Source organism: Palaemon carinicauda, chromosome 6 (genome assembly GCF_036898095.1).
Source record: "Palaemon carinicauda isolate YSFRI2023 chromosome 6, ASM3689809v2, whole genome shotgun sequence".
NCBI lineage: Eukaryota > Metazoa > Arthropoda > Malacostraca > Decapoda > Palaemonidae > Palaemon > Palaemon carinicauda.
This window is the reverse complement of record NC_090730.1, coordinates 85,896,491-85,915,387: the sequence shown is the minus strand read 5'-3', so window position 1 is coordinate 85,915,387 and position 18,897 is coordinate 85,896,491. Positions and strand designations below refer to the sequence as shown.

At 43.6% G+C, this 18,897-nt stretch overlaps 1 protein-coding gene across 1 annotated transcript in view; it reads right to left on the bottom strand.

Annotated features, from left to right (window-relative positions):
- The window catches only part of LOC137642591 (apoptosis-resistant E3 ubiquitin protein ligase 1), a 723,802-nt gene that overhangs the window by 602,587 nt on the left and 102,318 nt on the right, over positions 1-18,897 (bottom strand). The window contains exon 3 of the mRNA XM_068375282.1: positions 9,688-9,860. Within this exon, the coding sequence (XP_068231383.1) occupies positions 9,688-9,856 (169 nt within the window). The 5' untranslated portion in view covers positions 9,857-9,860. The remainder of the gene's footprint in view (positions 1-9,687; positions 9,861-18,897) is intronic.

The window sequence follows — 18,897 nt, the reverse complement described above, 5'->3', positions numbered from 1 at the left end:
CTCCCACCCTGAGCGCCGCCATCACGAGCGGCAACCCTACCTTCCGTCATCGCCACCGAGTAGTAAACTCCGGCTTGACTTAGATAGTCTTATACCGTCTGTCTTCTTTGCCGACAGGTACTCCGGCTTTGAAGTATGACGGTAACTCAGGGTGCACTGTCTTGCAGCCGACAATGTCGCCGACAAGGGAATCAATGTTCCCCTGCCGCCCACGACGTTGTCGGCAAGGGAAGCTATGCTTCCTTAGTTTACATCCGAAAGTAGGCGGCATACCTGCCGCTGCCTATCTCCCCTGTAAACTATAAGACCCTTTTCCCTCCCCCCTCTGTCCTTTAGTGTCGGTCTAACCGTCACAACATCCTTTCGCCGGTATTCAGACAGTCATCCTGGCTTGCCAGGTTGACTATGTTGCCGGCCGGGTCCCTACCAGTGGCGGTTAGGTTGCCGCCTTGGCCACTTCCTCCTTATGTCCTTCCTTCACCGGAGGTGAATGCCCCGGGGGGAAAGACTGAGCCGGCCCTGACGGCTGCCGGTGGGAAGCCCATTATACTGTTGAGAATTTTTCAGTCCTCTCTAGGCCTGCCATCCACAAACCTTGCAACCGGCATTACAGCCGGCGGCAAAAGTTGTGGCCGGATGGAAGCTGGAATCTGATGCATACCTCCCCTTCCATTAAAAGTCTCATTCTGGCAAGGAGACAGTAGACGGCAGTAGCCCTCCTACACTTCCATTTATTGTGCTAAACCATAATAATAGGAAACCCTCCTTTCCATTCTTTCTCTCTCTCTATCACACTAGCCCAACCCCAGTAGTGTACTGGTAAAACTACAGTATACAACAATACAGTAGCCAGTGAAACTACAGTATATAACAATACAGTAGTTGGAAAACTACAGTATATAACAATACAGTAGTTGGTAAAACTACAGTATACAATAAAGTAGTTGATAAAACTACAGTATACAACAATACAGTATTACAAGTATTTCTAACATACTCTGTGTATCCTTCGCAGTCTATTGTTGGGACCGCATAACATGCTGAAGTTGAAGTATTCCCTCAACACCCTGATGAATCCTTTGATTATCGGGACACTCATGAAACACCGTTCAGTATTAATATTTTACAGGTGGAGGAGTTAGTATAAAATATTCACTAGCTCCAGCTCTAGGTACGAGAATTATTCCACTCTGTATTTTCCCTTATAAGGAATTTAAATATTAATATTCACGGAGGTTTCAGCGATTGCCTGTGAAAGGAAACACATATGTGTCTTTCCTATTTCCTTTCTAGATTACTATCCTAAGCTATTAAATATAATATTAAGTATTACTATTTTCAAGTATGCATTATATAAATGATATAAACAACTGAATACTCATTTCACCCTTTTTCTCCCTTACAGGAGGAGTTGTCAACCTCTTCAGCCCCAACTCCCCAATTGGCTATACAGGTCGGCAAGCGCTTCGAGTCGACCCAGCAGATATTGGCAGTGTTCCGGAAGGAACAAAAGGAGAATAAGCAAGATCTCAAAAGAGATGAAGAGAGAGGTACAGGAAGAGAAACGCCCTGGCGCTTCCAGGGGCTCTGCTAAGCCCCTTAGAGTATCTGACTTCCCTCACTGTTCCGAAATCAACCCCTGGAGGTATGCGGAGCACACGCCCATGATGAATAGGAAGCTTTATATCTCCGATAAGTTGGGGGCCAAACCCCTTGAAGATCTTCAATTCTGGCCCAGCTTTTCAGCGTACCCAGATTGCTACCTGAGCCTGCGAGATGAACCTGCATCCCGCGAGGAGACTATACCGAAGGAAGTCACAGTCTTTGAACATGACAAGGCACATGCCATTCTTACCAAGACCCTGAAAGGAGCTAGATATACCAACTCCAAAGTCTCAGCATTGAGCAAGAAGCACCCAACCTTCATTGCTCCTTCCTCCAGAGCCTTCCCCTTTTCGGGGAAACCCCTAGACTGTGTCATGAGAGCAGTCGAAGAGGGCAAACCCTGCCAAATTCTAGAGGAAATGCAAACCATTATCTCTAGCTATGCCCACCTGCGAGAGAAGTGGAAAGAGGTACATCTAACCTTCTCCGTCTCAATTGCATCCGGAGATATCAAGCCAGCAGTTTAACGAGAACCTTCCAAAGTTGTCAGACCAACTTTTGAGAAGGGATCAGGAGACGAAAGAAAGACTTGCCGCCTCCCAGTCTCATCAGAACTGCTTGGAAATGTGTGAAGGCCTAAATAACGCCCCAGACATGTATATGATCCTAGCCAAGTCTCACATGGGTACCCATATTATGGACTTGTATGCTTTTGTCAGGTCAAGAAGGACCTGTAGAGAGCATGTGTTTGCCGCAGCAACGGAGACACACGAACCCAGAAAACTGATTTCATCATGTATCTGGGGCAAAGAACTTTTCCACAGGAAGTGGTCCAAGAAGTCATTGCCAAAGCCACCCCAGAGAATAGGAACCTTCTCCAAAAGTGGGTCATGTCCTCAAAGAGGAAATCTTCATCAGACGGAGGTCCCCAGCCAAAGAACAAAAAGGCAAAAAGACCACGTAAACCTGCACAACTTCCGGCCGTGACCATGACCACTGTGCCTCAAATGGTAGCCCAGCTGCAAACCACCTTCCAGATGGTCCCTCAACAGCTGGTAGCCAGTCACCTGTGTTTAAGCCAGGCTTTGAAAGGCACTCGACCACCTTTCGGCCCTACAAAGGTAAGAGCCCAAAAAGAGGATCCTCCGGAAACTCCCCAAAGGGCGGAGGAGGACACAGTCTCGGAAACAAGTCCTCAGGAACCTATAAACAATGAGAGGTTCCAGGTAGGAGGCAGAATTTTCCACTTTCGGGATCGTTGGACCTTAGATCCCTGGGTCCACAGCCAAATTACAAATGGACTTGTTTGGAAATGGAACAAAAATCCACCGCACTTTTCCAGAATTCTTCCAACACTCCCCTCCCCCCCACTCCCTTGTTGGAAGAATATACCTCAGAACTCTTGAACAAGACAGTAATAACAAAAGCAGTCCATCAAATTCCAGGGAAGGCTGTTTTGTGTTCCCAAGAAAAACAAGGACAAACCCAGAGTCATTCTAGACTTGTCTCCACTCAACAAGTTCATCAAGAACAACAAGTTCCGGATGCTTACATTGCAACACATAAGGACCCTTCTACCAAAAAGGGGCGTACAGAGTCTCAATAGACCTGGCAGATGCTTACTGGCACCTACCAGTCAGTCGCCCCCTCTCCTCCAACCTAGGATTCAGGCTACAGAAGACAAAATATGTCTTCACAGCCATGCCCTTTGGACTAAACATAACCCCAAGGGTATTCACAAAAGCTAGCGGACACAATCGTTCAGCAACTACGCTCCGAAGGAGTACAAGTAGTAGCATACCTGGACGATTGGCTGGTGCGGGCAGCATCCAAGATTACTTGTCTGCAAGTGGCCAAAAAGGTGATCCAGTTCCTGGAACACCTGGGCTTCAAGATTAATCGCAAGAAGTCTCGCCTTTCTCCAGCTCAGAAGTTTCAATGGTTAGGAATCCATTGTCACTTGCAGTCACACCACCTCTCCATTCCATTAAAGAAAAGGAGATAAATAGTGGCATCTGTCAAAAGACTAATCCAACACAAGAGGATTTCAAGACACCAACAGGAAAGAGTATTGGGCTCTCTTCAGTTCGCAGTAGTGACAGACCCGGTGCTAAAAGCACAGCTAAAGGATGCGTCAGGAGTCTGGAGAAGATACGCATCAAACGCTCGCAGAGATCAACAAAGGTTGACCCCGACCCAATTGCGCATGCTATTAAGGCCGTGGTCAACAACTAAGAGCCTAGCACGGACAATTCTCTTGCAACCACCACAAACATCAGCGGTGATACACACGGACACCTCCCTGGAAGGATGGGGAGGCCATTCACAAGAAAGGAAAGTGCAAGGGAATTGGTAGCACCAGTTCTTTTCACATCGACATCTTGGAGGCTACGGCAGTCTTCCTGATGTTGAAGAGACTATCCTCTCGCAGAGCAGTCTACATCAGACTGACCCTGGACAACGAAGAGATAGTAAAATGTCTAAATCGACAAGGCTCGAGATCACCTCACATCAATCACGTAATGTTAGCCATCTTCCGCCTGGCAAGGAAGAGAAGATGGCATTTATCAGCAGTTCACCTTCAAGGGTTCCATGATGTGACGGCGGATGCTCTATCCAGGTGAAAGCCGATAGAGACAGAATGGTTCCTAGACGCAGACTCATTCTCCTTTATTTTGGAAAAAGTCCCGGAACTGCAGATCGACCTCTTCGCAACGAATGACAACAAGAAACTACCTCGTTATGTAACCCCTTACGAGGACCCTCAAGCAGAAGCGATAGACATCATGTCTCTCGCCTGGAACAGATGGAATCGGATTTACCGGTTTCCACCAACCAATCTCCTGCTAAAAGTCCTCGACAAGCTAAGATCCTTCAGAGGAACAGCTGCAGTAGTGGCCCCCAAATGGCCTAAAAGCAATTGGTTTCCTCTAGTTCTAGAATTGAAACTGAAGCTGTTTCCTCTGCTGAACCCAGTCTTATCCCAACTGGTCCTGAAGTCGACTGTTTACGCTTCATCCTCGAGAACCAACAACCTACATCTCATGATTTTCTCGCGCTAGCAGCGAACAAAAAGTTGGGATCTCGAAGGACAAGGCCAACTTCATTGTAGAGTACAAGTCAAGATTAACCAGGAGACAATATATATCATCTTGGAAGAAATGGGTATCCTTTGTGAAAACAAGGAGACCAACAGAAATTCAACAGATTTCTGTCTCTTTCTTCATCTACCTACTTGAACAAGGTCTGACTTCCACTATGATAACTGCGTGTAAGTCGGCAATGACTAAACCTCTTCTATACGCCTGTGAGGTGGACCTCACAAGCGAAACCTTCTATAAGGTGCCAAAACCATGCACTAGACCCCTCCAAAGCCCATTACATGGTCGTTGGTCAAAGTCTTGCACTATGCTTCGAACCTAAACAATGTGGATTGTACTCTAAAGGAGCTAACACAAAAAGTAATTTTTCTGTTCACAATAGCCTCAGGGGCTAGAGTTAGTGAAATAGTGGTCTTATCAGGGATGTAGGCCATATTCAGTTCCTAGACACAGGAGAACTGAACCCTTTTCCTGAGCCTACCTTTCCCGCCAAGAACGAGCTACCCACCAAGAGGTGGGGTCCTTGGAGACTCTGTCCACTGAAGGAAGATGTCTCTCTATACCCAGTAGTGTGTCTTAAGGTCTATCTTCGTAGAACTTCAGACTTCAAGGAAGGACAGCTCTTCAGAGGCAAAACCCCAGGATCAAAATCTATCCCTAAGACAACTGAGAGCAAAGCTCACCTACTTATTTGCAGAGCGGATCCTGACAGCTCACCCGCAGGTCACGATCCAAGGAAAATTGCTTCTTCATGGAACTTCTTCCAACACAGGGGCTTTGGTAGACTCCACTCATACACTGGGTGGAGATCACCCAGATCTTTTACAGACACTATACGAAGCAAGTACATGAAATAAAACGTGTTGTGGTGGTGGCGGGTAGTATTATAAAACCCGTCGTCTAAGGCTGCAATGAACAGGGAACTGCTTTGAGACTTTCCAGTGCATCGGGTGTATGAGTACATTTACCCTCGAAAGCAAATCACAACGATGATTAACACACTGTTCCATATAGGTGCATATCTGACCAATAACACCAGTGCCGAGTGAACGTTGCGTCAGGGTGTTCATACATTTTCAAAATCTGTACAAATCAGTCAAATTTGGTTTCACATCTCCATTAAGTGGCATCATTTTGATGAAATTACATATTTTTTCGACAAGAGAAAATATGGACCCTGATGTGTTTTCAATGCTGGATCAGATTCATACCCGATTGTAACTACATTTGATAATCTAGTAGCAAGGTAAAATACTAAACGTATTTGCATCTTATTGCTGCTATCTCAGTTACCGACGAATAAATGGTACTAGAGTTTTAATTAAACCCTAGAAGGGCCCAACTTGAAATCAGAGTACAGATTTTCAAGGTGAGAGAAGGGTACTCTCTCAGTATTACCTTCCGTCCCTACGGAAAATCAAGCCTTGAATCCTTATTGTCGATGTCGACACTTTCCCTGCAGGGGGCAGGAAGCCCTAAGCTAGTTCCAAGCTTAGTGGAAATGACAGATAACGGTAATGTCAGATTCAGGTCTAGAGACCAGATAAGGACCTCATTCAAGGTAGAAGGCACTTATACAAACCCACAGATATAGTACTTTCAAGTTAATTCTCTGTTAAGCTTCCATCAGGACGACATGGCCGAGCCCAAAAAACGGATTTTGAGCAAAGCGAAAAATCAATTTTAGGGTGAGATAGCCATGTCGTCCTGATGGACCCACCCTTCTTTCTTAAATGACCCCACCCGAAACTACTCTATCTGCGGCTATTCCTGCTTAAATGCAAACTAGGAATGATGGGCCGTAGCAGTACGGAGAGGAGGTCCACCAGGTACCTTGATAACGGCTCCCCTTTCATTCGCCACTCTTCCCCCTCAAAGAGTTAAATCTATTCGGGGTGAAGATTGCTATGTGTCGTATCAAAAATTACGTCCCCTGATATTATGCGATATCCTTAAAGATATATTAAGGATACTCGTGCCAGGAGTTAGCATTCTGGAGACCTATGGTTAATTCTCTGGGAGTATTACTGTAGCAAATATCCCTTAGAAAGCTACCTAAAGGAACCTTCCATCAGGACAACATGGCTATCTCACCCAAAAATAGATTTTTCGCTTTGCTCAAAATCCGTTTTTCTCCTTTTTTCAACGTCTTTGCATAGGTAGTCGATTTATTTGATAATCTCTTGGCAAGTCCTATGCTTACATGTTCAATAATGGATTTATTGAGGGCAGCTTCTTCAACTTTTATAACTGGCAGCTCCTATCAGCAGATTTATGATTAGAGTTGGAGTTCAAGCACCTTGCCTTAAGAGTACATTCTCCATGGTAAAGATTGGAGCGAGTATTACATTTTTTTCATTCTTACAAACTTTGGAAGGATGCCCAAATTTAAAGCAATTAAAACATTGCAGTGGCTTCTGCTTAAAAGGTGGAACTTTAATTGGTTCATTTTCTATGTCAATGTGGAAAGGTACATCAGCATCCTGGAAAGTACGGATAATCATTGATGTTCCAGGTGCTTTATGTACTTTCCACACTGTTAATGGACACATAGCCAATATCTCCTCTTCCGTGAATTCATAGAGGTTTCTATTGAAAACCACTGCCCTTCCACAGCTAAAGTTTAGATGGGGTTTTATATCATCACTGTCTGTCATTAAATTGGACAATATAACAGACTGTGTATGACTTGGCCTGAAGTAACTTTTTTCCCAAATCAAGATATATCTCCTGGTGCAATTGTTCCTACTTTCCTCAGAAGAAATTTGGAAATCTTAAAATAATTTTCTGTACCTCCTGTAGATTGAGCAAGAAGCCACATTGGTGGTTTCGGCTTCCTCTGGGATAGCATAACTATCTCTGCGTCTTTATCAATCCAGTCTGCCGGTCTGTAGACATCCAGATATTTAGGTACCCCATCACACAGAGCACCATTAATATTCATATTACCAACTTTAATATTCATGATGTTACGGCTTGTATTGAATGCTTCATCATTACTATTAAATAACCAAAAATCCCATTTATCATCTTGAAGTTCCATTTTAATTTCTTTTATCAATCCGTAGCATTCAAATATCTTATGTAGCACATCATAATTGGCTTCTAATGGAATTGGGTAACATGCAGGATTTTCAGTTTACCTGTGTTCCCCATATTACCCTTTTTTTGAATATTCAAAGAATGGTCCTTTTTAGTTCCTAAGTCGTCAACGGAATTTTCTTTAAATGAATTGCCAGAGGTCGTCATCAGTGTCTTGGGAGAGTCAGCGTATCCAGGGGATGGGGGTTCATTGCTTAAAGAATCCATAAGACGGGGTTGAGATTGTGAAGGTGATTAGTTTGATTTACCTGCTCGAGAATATTAAGGCATCACACGTCAGAAAGGAAATTTGCTCTCTCCATTATCGGCACAATGAGAGTATACTTCCCAGATGGTCCACTCCATACCCTAGACAAAGGATAGCATAAAAACTGATATAGAGGCAGAGGTGTAAGCTAAACCTGCCTGTTAAGACTGAGACCAAGAAACTATAGAATCATCCTCCCCATATCTGTAATGATGGGCTTCCGGTTAGAAGCTGAGAGTCCTGCCCTAAGCATTGGACCCCCCTCGATTCCAACGACCCAACCCTTGAGAATAGTTCCGTCAAAAAGCTCCAATCCGTTTTCGGGATGGCCGAGATCAACCAATTCTCTCACATATAGCTCTGAATGTAAACACCTTCCAACCATGATACCTTCTGCCATTCATCGAAGCAGGCAGAAATAACGGATGTATAAACATCCACGCCAGCGGCAATATTGGATGTAAAAACATCTACGGCATTAAAAAAATACATACATACATACATACATATATATACATATATATATATATATATATATATATATATAATTTTTTTTTTTTTTCTTTAACCCTTTTACCCCCAAGGCTATTTGGAACTTACCGACCCTTAACCCCCAAGCGTTTTTCTTTTTCAAGCACGTTTTGCAATATTTCTTATTATAGATTGCGCTGACAGCCTTAATTTTCATCATAGAGAGGTCAGGTTGGTCTCATAATTTTGTAAAATGCCTGAAGTTTCTCATAAACTTATCAAAAATATGCAAAAAAAAAAAAATGCAAAAGGCAGTTTTTTGCAATGACGTACCGGGACGTCCATGGGGGTTAAGGAATGAGTTTTGTGAAACGTACCAGTACGTTCATTGGGGGTTAAAGGGTTAATAAGGGAAATCTCACTAATAGAGTTGGGACATCAACATGAAAGAAATTTTATAAAATTAGGAGAAGGTCAAAGTAATATTCAGAGGAAGAAAAAGATGAGAGAGAGAAATTTAAATTCGAACTGGGGAGCAATTTCCCCAAGTTTGAGAGACCTCTTGCTCATCAAAATGTATCAACATGAAAACAATATTTCCCGTTGAAGCACGATGACTTCGACAAGGCATTATCTCGTTAAGAGGGTGTGTTCCTGTGAAAAGTGGCCATCCAGTTGAGGACACGGCTGATAGAATGGCGATTTAGCCCATGAGGGAGAATGCCTTAATGCCCCCTGCCAGCCTCTCCCTCCCACTCCCACAACTCTCCCACACTTAGTCCTACTTAAAAAGACAAGGTTTTGCTTTTGTATCGGAACAATTACTACTGTACTGCTATTTTGTCAATTGATTCTACATCTGGTAGACTCACCATTGATTGTACATCATTTCATTATATCCTGATTATTACCTAACTACAGGTAATTATAATCCTAATTCAATACTAGGTCTATTACCTTACACCAGAAATAATGGTTTTGGCAAATATAATAGATTATAACTTATATGAACACAAAACGGGTAATTTCAAAACCCTAACTACAGTATAGTTAACCATCTTTGTGACCAGAGGATCTTTTTTCAATGAAACCAATCAGGAACATTAATATAATGGGTACAGTATTCCATCCTATTATGAACACAAAGAATAGCATACATACCAGCCTTAATAAATAGCTCTGCATGTTTGTCTAGTGAATTTTCTTGTAACCAGGCAGCAAGTTCGGGTTGAAATCGAGACAAGGGACCTCTGAATGCCGGCAACAAAATTTGTGTAAGAACTGCAAATGCAGTAACTACTACAAAACATACATTTGTTATCTCCACCATGTTGCTGAAAAATTAATAAAAACAATAATTGTAAAAGTACTGTACAATCAAAACCCTTATATTTCACAAAGGCAAATAAAAAAAAGCATAACTATAACTAAACAAATAACGGAGTTTTGATAATCGAATTTATTATTTCTATACTCATGATGTTCATATTAATTCTCTCTCGAAGCTGTTTGAAGCCAACACCTACCGCAAAACAAAAAATCTCTCGAAGCTGTTTAAATGCCAACACCTACCCCAAAACAAAAAATTTCCAGTTTTCATTCTTTGCAAAATGCCTCTCCCCTCTAGTTAAATATTAAGTTAATCTGGAGGTTGATGGCAACTATCTAGGCATGGCTATGTCAAAAGTTTCTTTTGTCCTCAGTTCTCTCATCTCCTACAGGTGCTTCGCACTTTAATCTACCTGAGATCCAAATCATGGGTTTTTTGTGATTTTGGGTCATTTGATGCTCTAATGTCCCCTATGAATAACAGTGAGAGTACTTAAAGTGACTTTTTGAAGAATTACCAGCCACAGTAATATGTTTTGATTTACAGTTTTGAGGAATGTGGTTCACTAAGAATACCACAAATCTTAAAAAAATTTCTATTTTTTTCTAATTATATAATTAAATGAGACAAATTTAGTATCAATTTGTACTTTTCCTCACGATACAAACCTATAGCCATTCATAGGAGATATTACTTTTGGCAAAGCTGAAAGATGAGCCACAAGACTTTTAGCAAGGGATAACCCTTCACCCGCTTGTTAGCGGGGGAGTGGAGGGTAGATTCTACCCCGTGCTCACACATCTGGGCTGTGTAACTACTTTTGCTTGGTGGTGGGACTTCTAAGGGGATAGGTGCTGATGGGCCAATGTGTATAAATAGCTACAAGTTTACATAGTTAGGAAAAATGGAGTTTTTATGATAAAACAAAGCTTTATGAATACTTACCTGGCAGTTATATACTGTATATATAGCTAATGTCTCTGACTTTCAGCAGAATTTTTCAAAACGCGGCAACCGCCTTGTGGTGGTTGTGTGGTTAGGTGGTTAACACCCCTCACAGGGTGGTACGAGGAATCATTCCCGTTTTCTGTTCTTCAGTTCATCTATGCCCGACCTGTCTCCTGAGGGTAGGTGGGTGGGCCTTCAAATATATATATAACTGCCAGGTAAGTATTCATAAAACTTTGTTTTATCATAAAAACTCCATTTTTTGAATAGAACTTATATATATATATATATATATATATATATATATATATATATATATATATATATATATATATATATATATATATACAGTGGAACCTCTACACACGAACGTATCTACATCCGAATTTTCCAACATCCGAAGTAAAATTCGAGCAAATATTTGACTCTACACCCGAATTTTATTTCGACACACGAAGTAAACATTACGCCATTGAGCGTCGAGTGCTCAGTTGTCTATTCTTGTGTGTATCGTGTGGTTGTCCTCTGTTTGGTCTGTTATTAACAGTGCCTATTTTCTTCCTTTTCTCACATTTCCTTTTTGATTTTACCTATAATCATGGTGCCTAAGAAGCTAAGTTTCAGTACAGGAAGAAGGCAATTCTTTCATTAGAATTGAAGCAAGAAATTATAGAAAAACATGAGAGCAGTGTGCATGTGAGTGATACTGTATGGCTAAACAATATGGCCGGAATAGGCCTATTATCTCGAGGATCATCAAGCTGAAGGCAGCCATTAAAGCAAATAACCATCGAAGTGGATCACCATTATTACAAGACATCTTACCAATACCCTGGAAGAGATAGAACGCCTTTTGTTGATAGGGATAAAGGACAAAGAGATTGTTGGCAACGGTCATTTGTGAGAAGGGCCAGCGTGATGAACAGAAAGAAAGAAAAAAGTGAAGCAAAGAAAACCATGATAGCATTAACAAGCTCTTTTAAATAACACTTCTCTCTTTTTCTGTTTCTCTCTAAACATAGCATTAACATGTTCTTTAAATAAAATCTCTCTCTCTCTCTCTCTCTCTCTCTCTCTCTCTCTCTCTCTCTTCGCTGTTATAGTGTTAGATACGTCTATTATTTTCTTTTTTTTTCGAGAGAGAGAGAGAGAGAGAGAGAGAGAGATTAAACAAAAACGTGTTTAGAGTACATATGGTTTTTAACAGCGTCAACGAGTTAAAAAACAATTAAATGTAACTAAGAAAGTAATAACAGCTAATCTGAATTCCTTTATTAACTAAAACAGGAATTGCTACGCAGTAAGAGAGACGGTCGGGGAGGAGGTAGAGATGGTGACTGCGATAACATACCGTAACTCGTCACTGAAAGTGATGAAAATAAAAAATCAAAAGAAAGAAAATGTAAAAAATATGAAATATAAAAATTAAAAAAAAATAAATAAGGTAAGTTAGATTAAAATTTCCGTAGTGTAAGTTACGGTATGTTATCGCAGTCACCATCTCTACCTCCTCGCCGATCGTGTCTCCTCGTGCGTGTGTGTGTGTTTGCGCATACGCACACGAGTGTGTTTGTATCAATATTTGTTTTAGTTAATAAGGGAATTCAGACTCGCTGATATTGTTTTTTTAGTTACATTTAACTGTCTTTCAACTCGTTAACGCTGTTAAAAATCATATGTACACAACACATTTTTGTTTAATCTCTCATTTTTGTTTAATCTCTCTCTCTCTCTCTCTCTCTCTCTCTCTCTCTCTCTCTCTCTCTCTCTCTCTCTCTCTCTCTCTCTCTCTCTCTCAGAAAAAATTAATAGACGTCTCTAACACTAACAGTGAAGAAGAACAAGAGAGAGAGAGAGAGAGAGAGAGAGAGAGAGAGAGTATTTATTTAAAGGACATGTTAACACCATGTATACCTTCTCGCCGATCGTCCGTCTCCGGCGTAGCAAATCCTACACCTGCGTTGGCCTGTCTCTAAGGTAAAGTGGCAATAAAACGCATTTTTTATTTATTATTTCTTTATAATTATCTTTTTATACATGCTTCTTACATATTATGCAGTAATGTTATTGTTATGTGTAATTATGTGTAGCAATTTATTAAGAATTTATTATGGGTTTTTAGGCTGAGGAACGAATTAAATGAATTACCATGTATTCTTATGGGAAAATTCGTTTCTACATCCGAACATTTTCTACATCCGAAGTTGGTTCTGGAACGGATTAAATTCGTATGTAGAGGTAGTACCACTGTATATATATATATATATATATATATATATATATATATATATATATATAATATATATATATATATATATATATATATATATATATATATATATATATATATATATATATATATATATATATATATATATAGCTGATTAACACACTTGGAGGAGGGTGATAGACAGTAAACATCGTTGGGGAAACAACCAAAAAAGTTGTAGGATAAAAAACACCTTGATTCCTTACCTGCTAAGGTAGCTGACTTAAATGGTTCCTGCCTCATGAGTCGCTTTCCCTTAGGAGTGTCAGCCAGAATGTGAACTGCAGTGCTAAAAACACTGAATCGAGTCTGTCAACGGGGTGAGACCAACAATCTGACTAGACTTCAGGACTACCTATTGCCCATATATTAAAAACTGCAACCTTACAAAAACCAACCACCTAACCTTTGCAAAGTAGATATCAATTATCTAACTAGACTGAGGTGACTGTACACAAGTCGACGTCCTCAGACAACCATTAAAAACACCAAACAACACACAGGCATACAAAACTAAGGTTGAGGGGAGATAGTAACTCCTTTGCATAATACAGAAGCCGTAGCTACGTATGGGCCCAAGGTATAGCATTTCTCATAATCCACTCTCACCTCTCTGAGGTAATTGCTCCTCCAGAACGTCGCATCCATAATTTGTCTGACCGACATGTTCTTGCGGTAAGCAAACAAGGTCGCAATGGCTCTCACTTCGTGAGCCTGCACTTTTAAAAGGGCGAAGTGTTCCTCCTCACACAAGAGATGCGCTTCTCTTATAACTTCCCTCAGGAAAAAAGACAAAGCGTTCTTAGAAAGGGGCTTCTGAGGATCTTTCACCGAACACCACAAGGAGCTAGAAGAGCCTCTCACATTTTTAGTGTTAGAAAAGTAGGCTTTGAGGGCTCGGACTGGACAGAGGAGCCTCTCTTGCTCTTGACCCAGTAGGTTGGTCAAGTTAGGAACCTCAAAGGTCCTTGGCCAGGGCTTTGAAGGGTTCTCGTTCTTGGCAAGGAAATCTATTCTTAAGGCACAAACTGCCCCATTCAGATTGAAGCCTACCTGCTTTTCAATTGCATGGACTTCACTGACCCTTTTAGCTGTTGCTAAGGCCAAAAGGAAGAGGGTTTTCTTCGTAACCTCCCTAAGAGAAGCTTGTGAGATGGGCTCAAATCTCTTGGTGCACAGAAATTTAAGAACCACATCAAGGTTCCAAGAAGACTCTTTAACTGGGCCTGTTTGGTTGTCGCAAAAGACTTTACGAGGTCATGTAAGTCCTTATCGTGAGACAAGTCCAAGCCTCTATGCCGACAGACTGAAGCGAGCATGCTTTTGTACCCTTTGATTGTGGACACAGCCAGCTTAGCGTCCTGCCTGAGGTACAACAAAAAATCAGCAATCTGGCTCACAGAGGCAGTGGATGAGGAAACCTTGTGCTTCCTACACCAAGCTCTAAAAGTCTCCCACTTGGTCTGGTAGACTTTCTGTGAAGAGACCCTCCTCGCTCTGGCGATAGCTTTCGCAGCTTGCGCTGAAAATCCTCTCGCTCTGACAAGCTTCTCGATAGTCTGAAGGCAGTCAGATTGAGAGCGAGGGAGTTTTGATGATACCTCTCGAAGTGGGGTTGTCTGAGAAGCTTTGGACTTGCAGGAAGGCTTCTTGGAAAGTCCATCAGCATGTCCACCACTTCCCTGAACCATTCTCTCGTTGGCCAGAAAGGAGCTACCAGGATCATTCGTCCCAAATCGAGGAGGGCAAATTTCCTGACTACCAGATTGATGATCTTGAAGGGGGAAAGGCATATGTGTCCATCCCTGTCCAATCCATCAAAAAGCGTCCACCGCTATCGCCTCCTTGTCCGAAACCAGGGATTAATAGTTGGGATCCTCTTGCTCAAGTTGGAGGCGTAAAGGTCTATTAGGGGGTCTCCCCCACAGCCTCCAGAGACTCTGACAGACCAGACCTGTTGGTTGAGGGTCCATTCTGTGGGAAGGACCTGCCCTTTCCTGCTGAGCATGTCCGCCCTCACATTCCTCTGACCCTGTACAAACCTCGTCAGCAAATCTACCTTGTTCTCCTTTGCCCAAAGAAGGAGCTCCCTTGCTGTTTCGAACAGAGACAGAGAGTGAGTCCCCCCTTGCTTTCTGATGTACGCAAGAGCTGTGGTGTTGTCTGAGTTGACCTCCACAATCTTCCCAGACACGGAGTTTTTGAAGGCCTTTAGCCCCAGAAAAATGGCCATCAGCTCCTTGTTGTTGATGTGCCATTCCAACTGATTTCCTTCCCAAGAGCCTGTGACCTCCTTGCTTCCTAGTGTTGACCCCCAACCTGACTCTGACGTGTCTGAAAACAACACTAGGTCTGGGTTCTTCTTGTGTAAGGAGATCCCTTCCCCAACAAGGCTGGATCCAGCCACCACTTCAGAAGATCCTTGACTTCTGCTGGAATGGGGAAGGAAAAGGAGTCTTTCTGCGTCTTTCTGTTCCACGTTTTCGAAAGAAAGTGCTGTAGAGGCCTTAGATGGAGTCTCCCCAGTGAGACAAACTGCTCGAGGGAGGAGAGAGTTCCCAGCAAACTCATCCACTCCTTCGTTGAGCACCTCTTCTTGTCCAAGAAACTTCGGACTTTTTCGAGATACTTGGTTTGTCTTTCCTGTGAGGGAGAAGCCCGAAAAAGAACTGAATTCAGAACTATCCCCAAATAGAGAATAGTCTGATTCAGCTTGATCTGAGACTTCTCCCTGTTGATGACCAGGCCTAGATCTTGACCCATCATAAAAGTCTTTCGTAAATCCTCCAGACATTTCTCCTTCGATCGTGAACGAATCAGTCAATCGTCCAGATAAAAGGATATCCTTATCCCCTCTTGATGCAGCCAGCCTGACACATTCGCCATTATCCTGGTGAAGACTTGAAGAGCCGTGCTGAAACCGAAGCAGAGCACTATGAATTGGAAGCACTTGCCCTGCATTACAAATCTCAGGTACAGTACTTCCTTGAAGTCGGATGGATGGGGACGTGGAAATACGCGTCCTGCAAATCGAGGGACATCATCCAGTCCCCTGGACGTACTGATGCCAGCACAGACTGAGTCGTCTCCATGGAGAAGTTCGTCTTCTCCACGAAGACGTTCAGAGAGCTGACATCCAGGACGGGTCTCCATCCGCCCGAGTTCTTGGGCACTAGAAACAGGCAATTGTAAAAGCCTGGGGAGGATAGATCCCGAACCGGTTCTATCGCTCCCTTGTCCAGAATTTGGTCGACTAGATCTAGGAGGACCTTCTGTTTCCCCGGATCTGTGTACTGGGCTACTAAGGCCAGCGGAGCATCTGCGAGAGGAGGTTTCTTCCAATAGGAGATCTTGTATCCTTCCTTGATGACTGAGAGGAACCAGGTGTCCGCCCCTCTTCTCTTCCAAGACTGCCAAAAACCTGACAGTCTTGCACCCACTGTCTGGAGGAGATGTACTTCATTTTCTGGAGCGAGCCCTGAACGAACCTCTGTTCGATCTTGCTCCTGATTCTTGCCTTCTTCCTCTAAAATCTGGTCTTGAAGAAGTCCTGCCTTGAAAGGGCTGCTGGAATTTCTTTTCCTCCCGTTTCGAAGAAGACGGAGCGGCGGCCAAGGGCTTACGACCCGAACGAGATAACAGGTCTTGGGTGGCTTTTTGGGCCAGAGAAAGCGTATGTCTCTCACCAGGGCCTCAGGAAAAAGATATTGCGACAGGGGGGCATAAAGAAGCTCAGACTTCTGGGCAACAGTTACAGACCATGAAGTAAAAGAGGAAAGCAGGGCCCCCTTCTTTAGGATTCCAGCTGAGAACAGCGAAGTCAATTCATTCGCCCCATCTCTAAGGGCCTTGTCCATACAGGACATAATACTGGTTAGGTCCCGAGTTCCTTCCATCTGGTCAGTCTTCCTGGCCAGAGTCCCAAGCGACCAGCCTAAAAAACTAAAAACCTCAAAGGCTCTAAAAATGCCTTTGACGAGATGATCCAGCTCCGACATCGACCACATGACCTTGGCTGAGTTGAGAGCATGCCTTCTAGCCGAGTCCACTATGCCAGAGAAGTCACCCTTGGAGGAGGCAGGCACTCCCAGACCCAAAGGTTCCCCAGTTTCATACCACATACCAGCCGTCAAAGCAAGACGAGCTGCTGGAAACAAGAAGGAAGTCTTAACTGCTTGTCTCCGTTCCTTCATCCAATCATCAATCTTCGCAAGAGCCTTCTTTGCAGAAATAGACAGCTTCATCTTGATGAAGGCCGACAGTTTCTTGGCCTTTTTTCTGCTAAATGGGATTGAGGAGATTGCGGAGCAGCAGGTTGGAATTCCTCTCCAAAAAGTTCAAGAAGGGAGCGAGAGAGAACTTTGTAATCTCCGGCAGCGTCAGCAGGTTTATCATTGTCATCAGAGACCTCCTCGAGATCCTGATCCACATCTGCAACATCCTTCGAACGAGAAGAAGGCTTCTTAGAATCCGACAACTGCAAATCAAAGGAATCGTCTTGCAAAAGAGAGCTGCAATAAGCTAGACCCCTAGAACAGCTTGCGTCCTGGGGCCGAGCATGGGAGTCGTCCTGGCGCTGAGCGCTAGAAGAGTCCTTGGTGCGGTAGGAGGAAGATTCCCGAAGGTGAGAGGGAGAGGAATCCTTACGCCGAGAGCTGTTAACATCCTAGGAACGAGAGGTAGTATCATCCTGAGGAAGCAGGTTAGTATCGTCCTGGCGCCGAGAGCGAGAGGCAGAGTCGTCCTCGCGTCGAAAACAAGAGGAGGTATCGTCCTGGTGTCGTGAACGAGAGGCGGTATCGTCCTGGCGTCATGAACGAGAGGCGGTATCATCCTGGTGTCGTGAACGAGAGGCGGTATCGTCCTGGCATTGAGAACGAGAGGCGGTATCGTCCTGGCGACGAGAGGAGGTATAGTCCTGGCGACGAGAGGAAGTATCGTCCTGCGTAAGCATACCGTCATCGTCCAGGTGCCGAGAGAGAGAGGAGGTATCGTCCTGGTGCTGAGAGAGAGAGGAGGTATCGTCCTGGCGCCGAGAGGAACTCCGTTCTCTGTTAGAAGTTGACTTCTTAATAGGCAAAGAGTCGTCTTTATGTCTATCGGACTGGGCGTGAGGGTGGCTAAACGCTTGAACTAATGTAAAAAGTTGTTCCTGCATGACAGACATAAAGGATATAGCAACTTCTGCTGGGTCTTGCCGTCCCGAAGGAGAGGGCTGACGAATAACACTCGTGGAAGGAGACGGATCTTCGGCTGCTTTATCCTGACTTGCGGACTTAGACTTCGTCCTTTTCACGGGCACGGAGTCTAAATCGTCCTATAACGGACAAGGTTCATAGCTGCTAGAACCGGGAGAGAAAGAACGAGACAGTTCGTCGCGGTTCCACCTCCTCTTCGTAGGTCTTGACGCCTCAAACTTCCATTTACGTCTAGGAGAGGGATTCGGAGAAGAAATCAACACATCCGACACATCTTTTCCGTGACGGTCAAGAACAGCCTGGGAATCGGCAACAGGACTGTCTGAGGCGACGGCTGACCGAGGGTACGTACCTCTCACCCCATTTCGGTTGTCGACGTACCTTCTCCCTTGGTCCTGGGAGCTTGGTAGAGGTCTAGACCAAGGGCCATGACAGGTTCTGTCAGTCGCCACCTCCACTGCACTTTCACAAGCACTAAAATCACTTTCACTTCTCTTACCTTTAAAGGCTGTAAGTTGTTCTTTAATGGCCTTCAACTCGGCAGCCATCCTAGCGTACCGAGGGTCATCCGCAGATACGGATCCTGTAGAAGGGGCAGGAGTTACTAACTCAAGGGAAGGATCAAC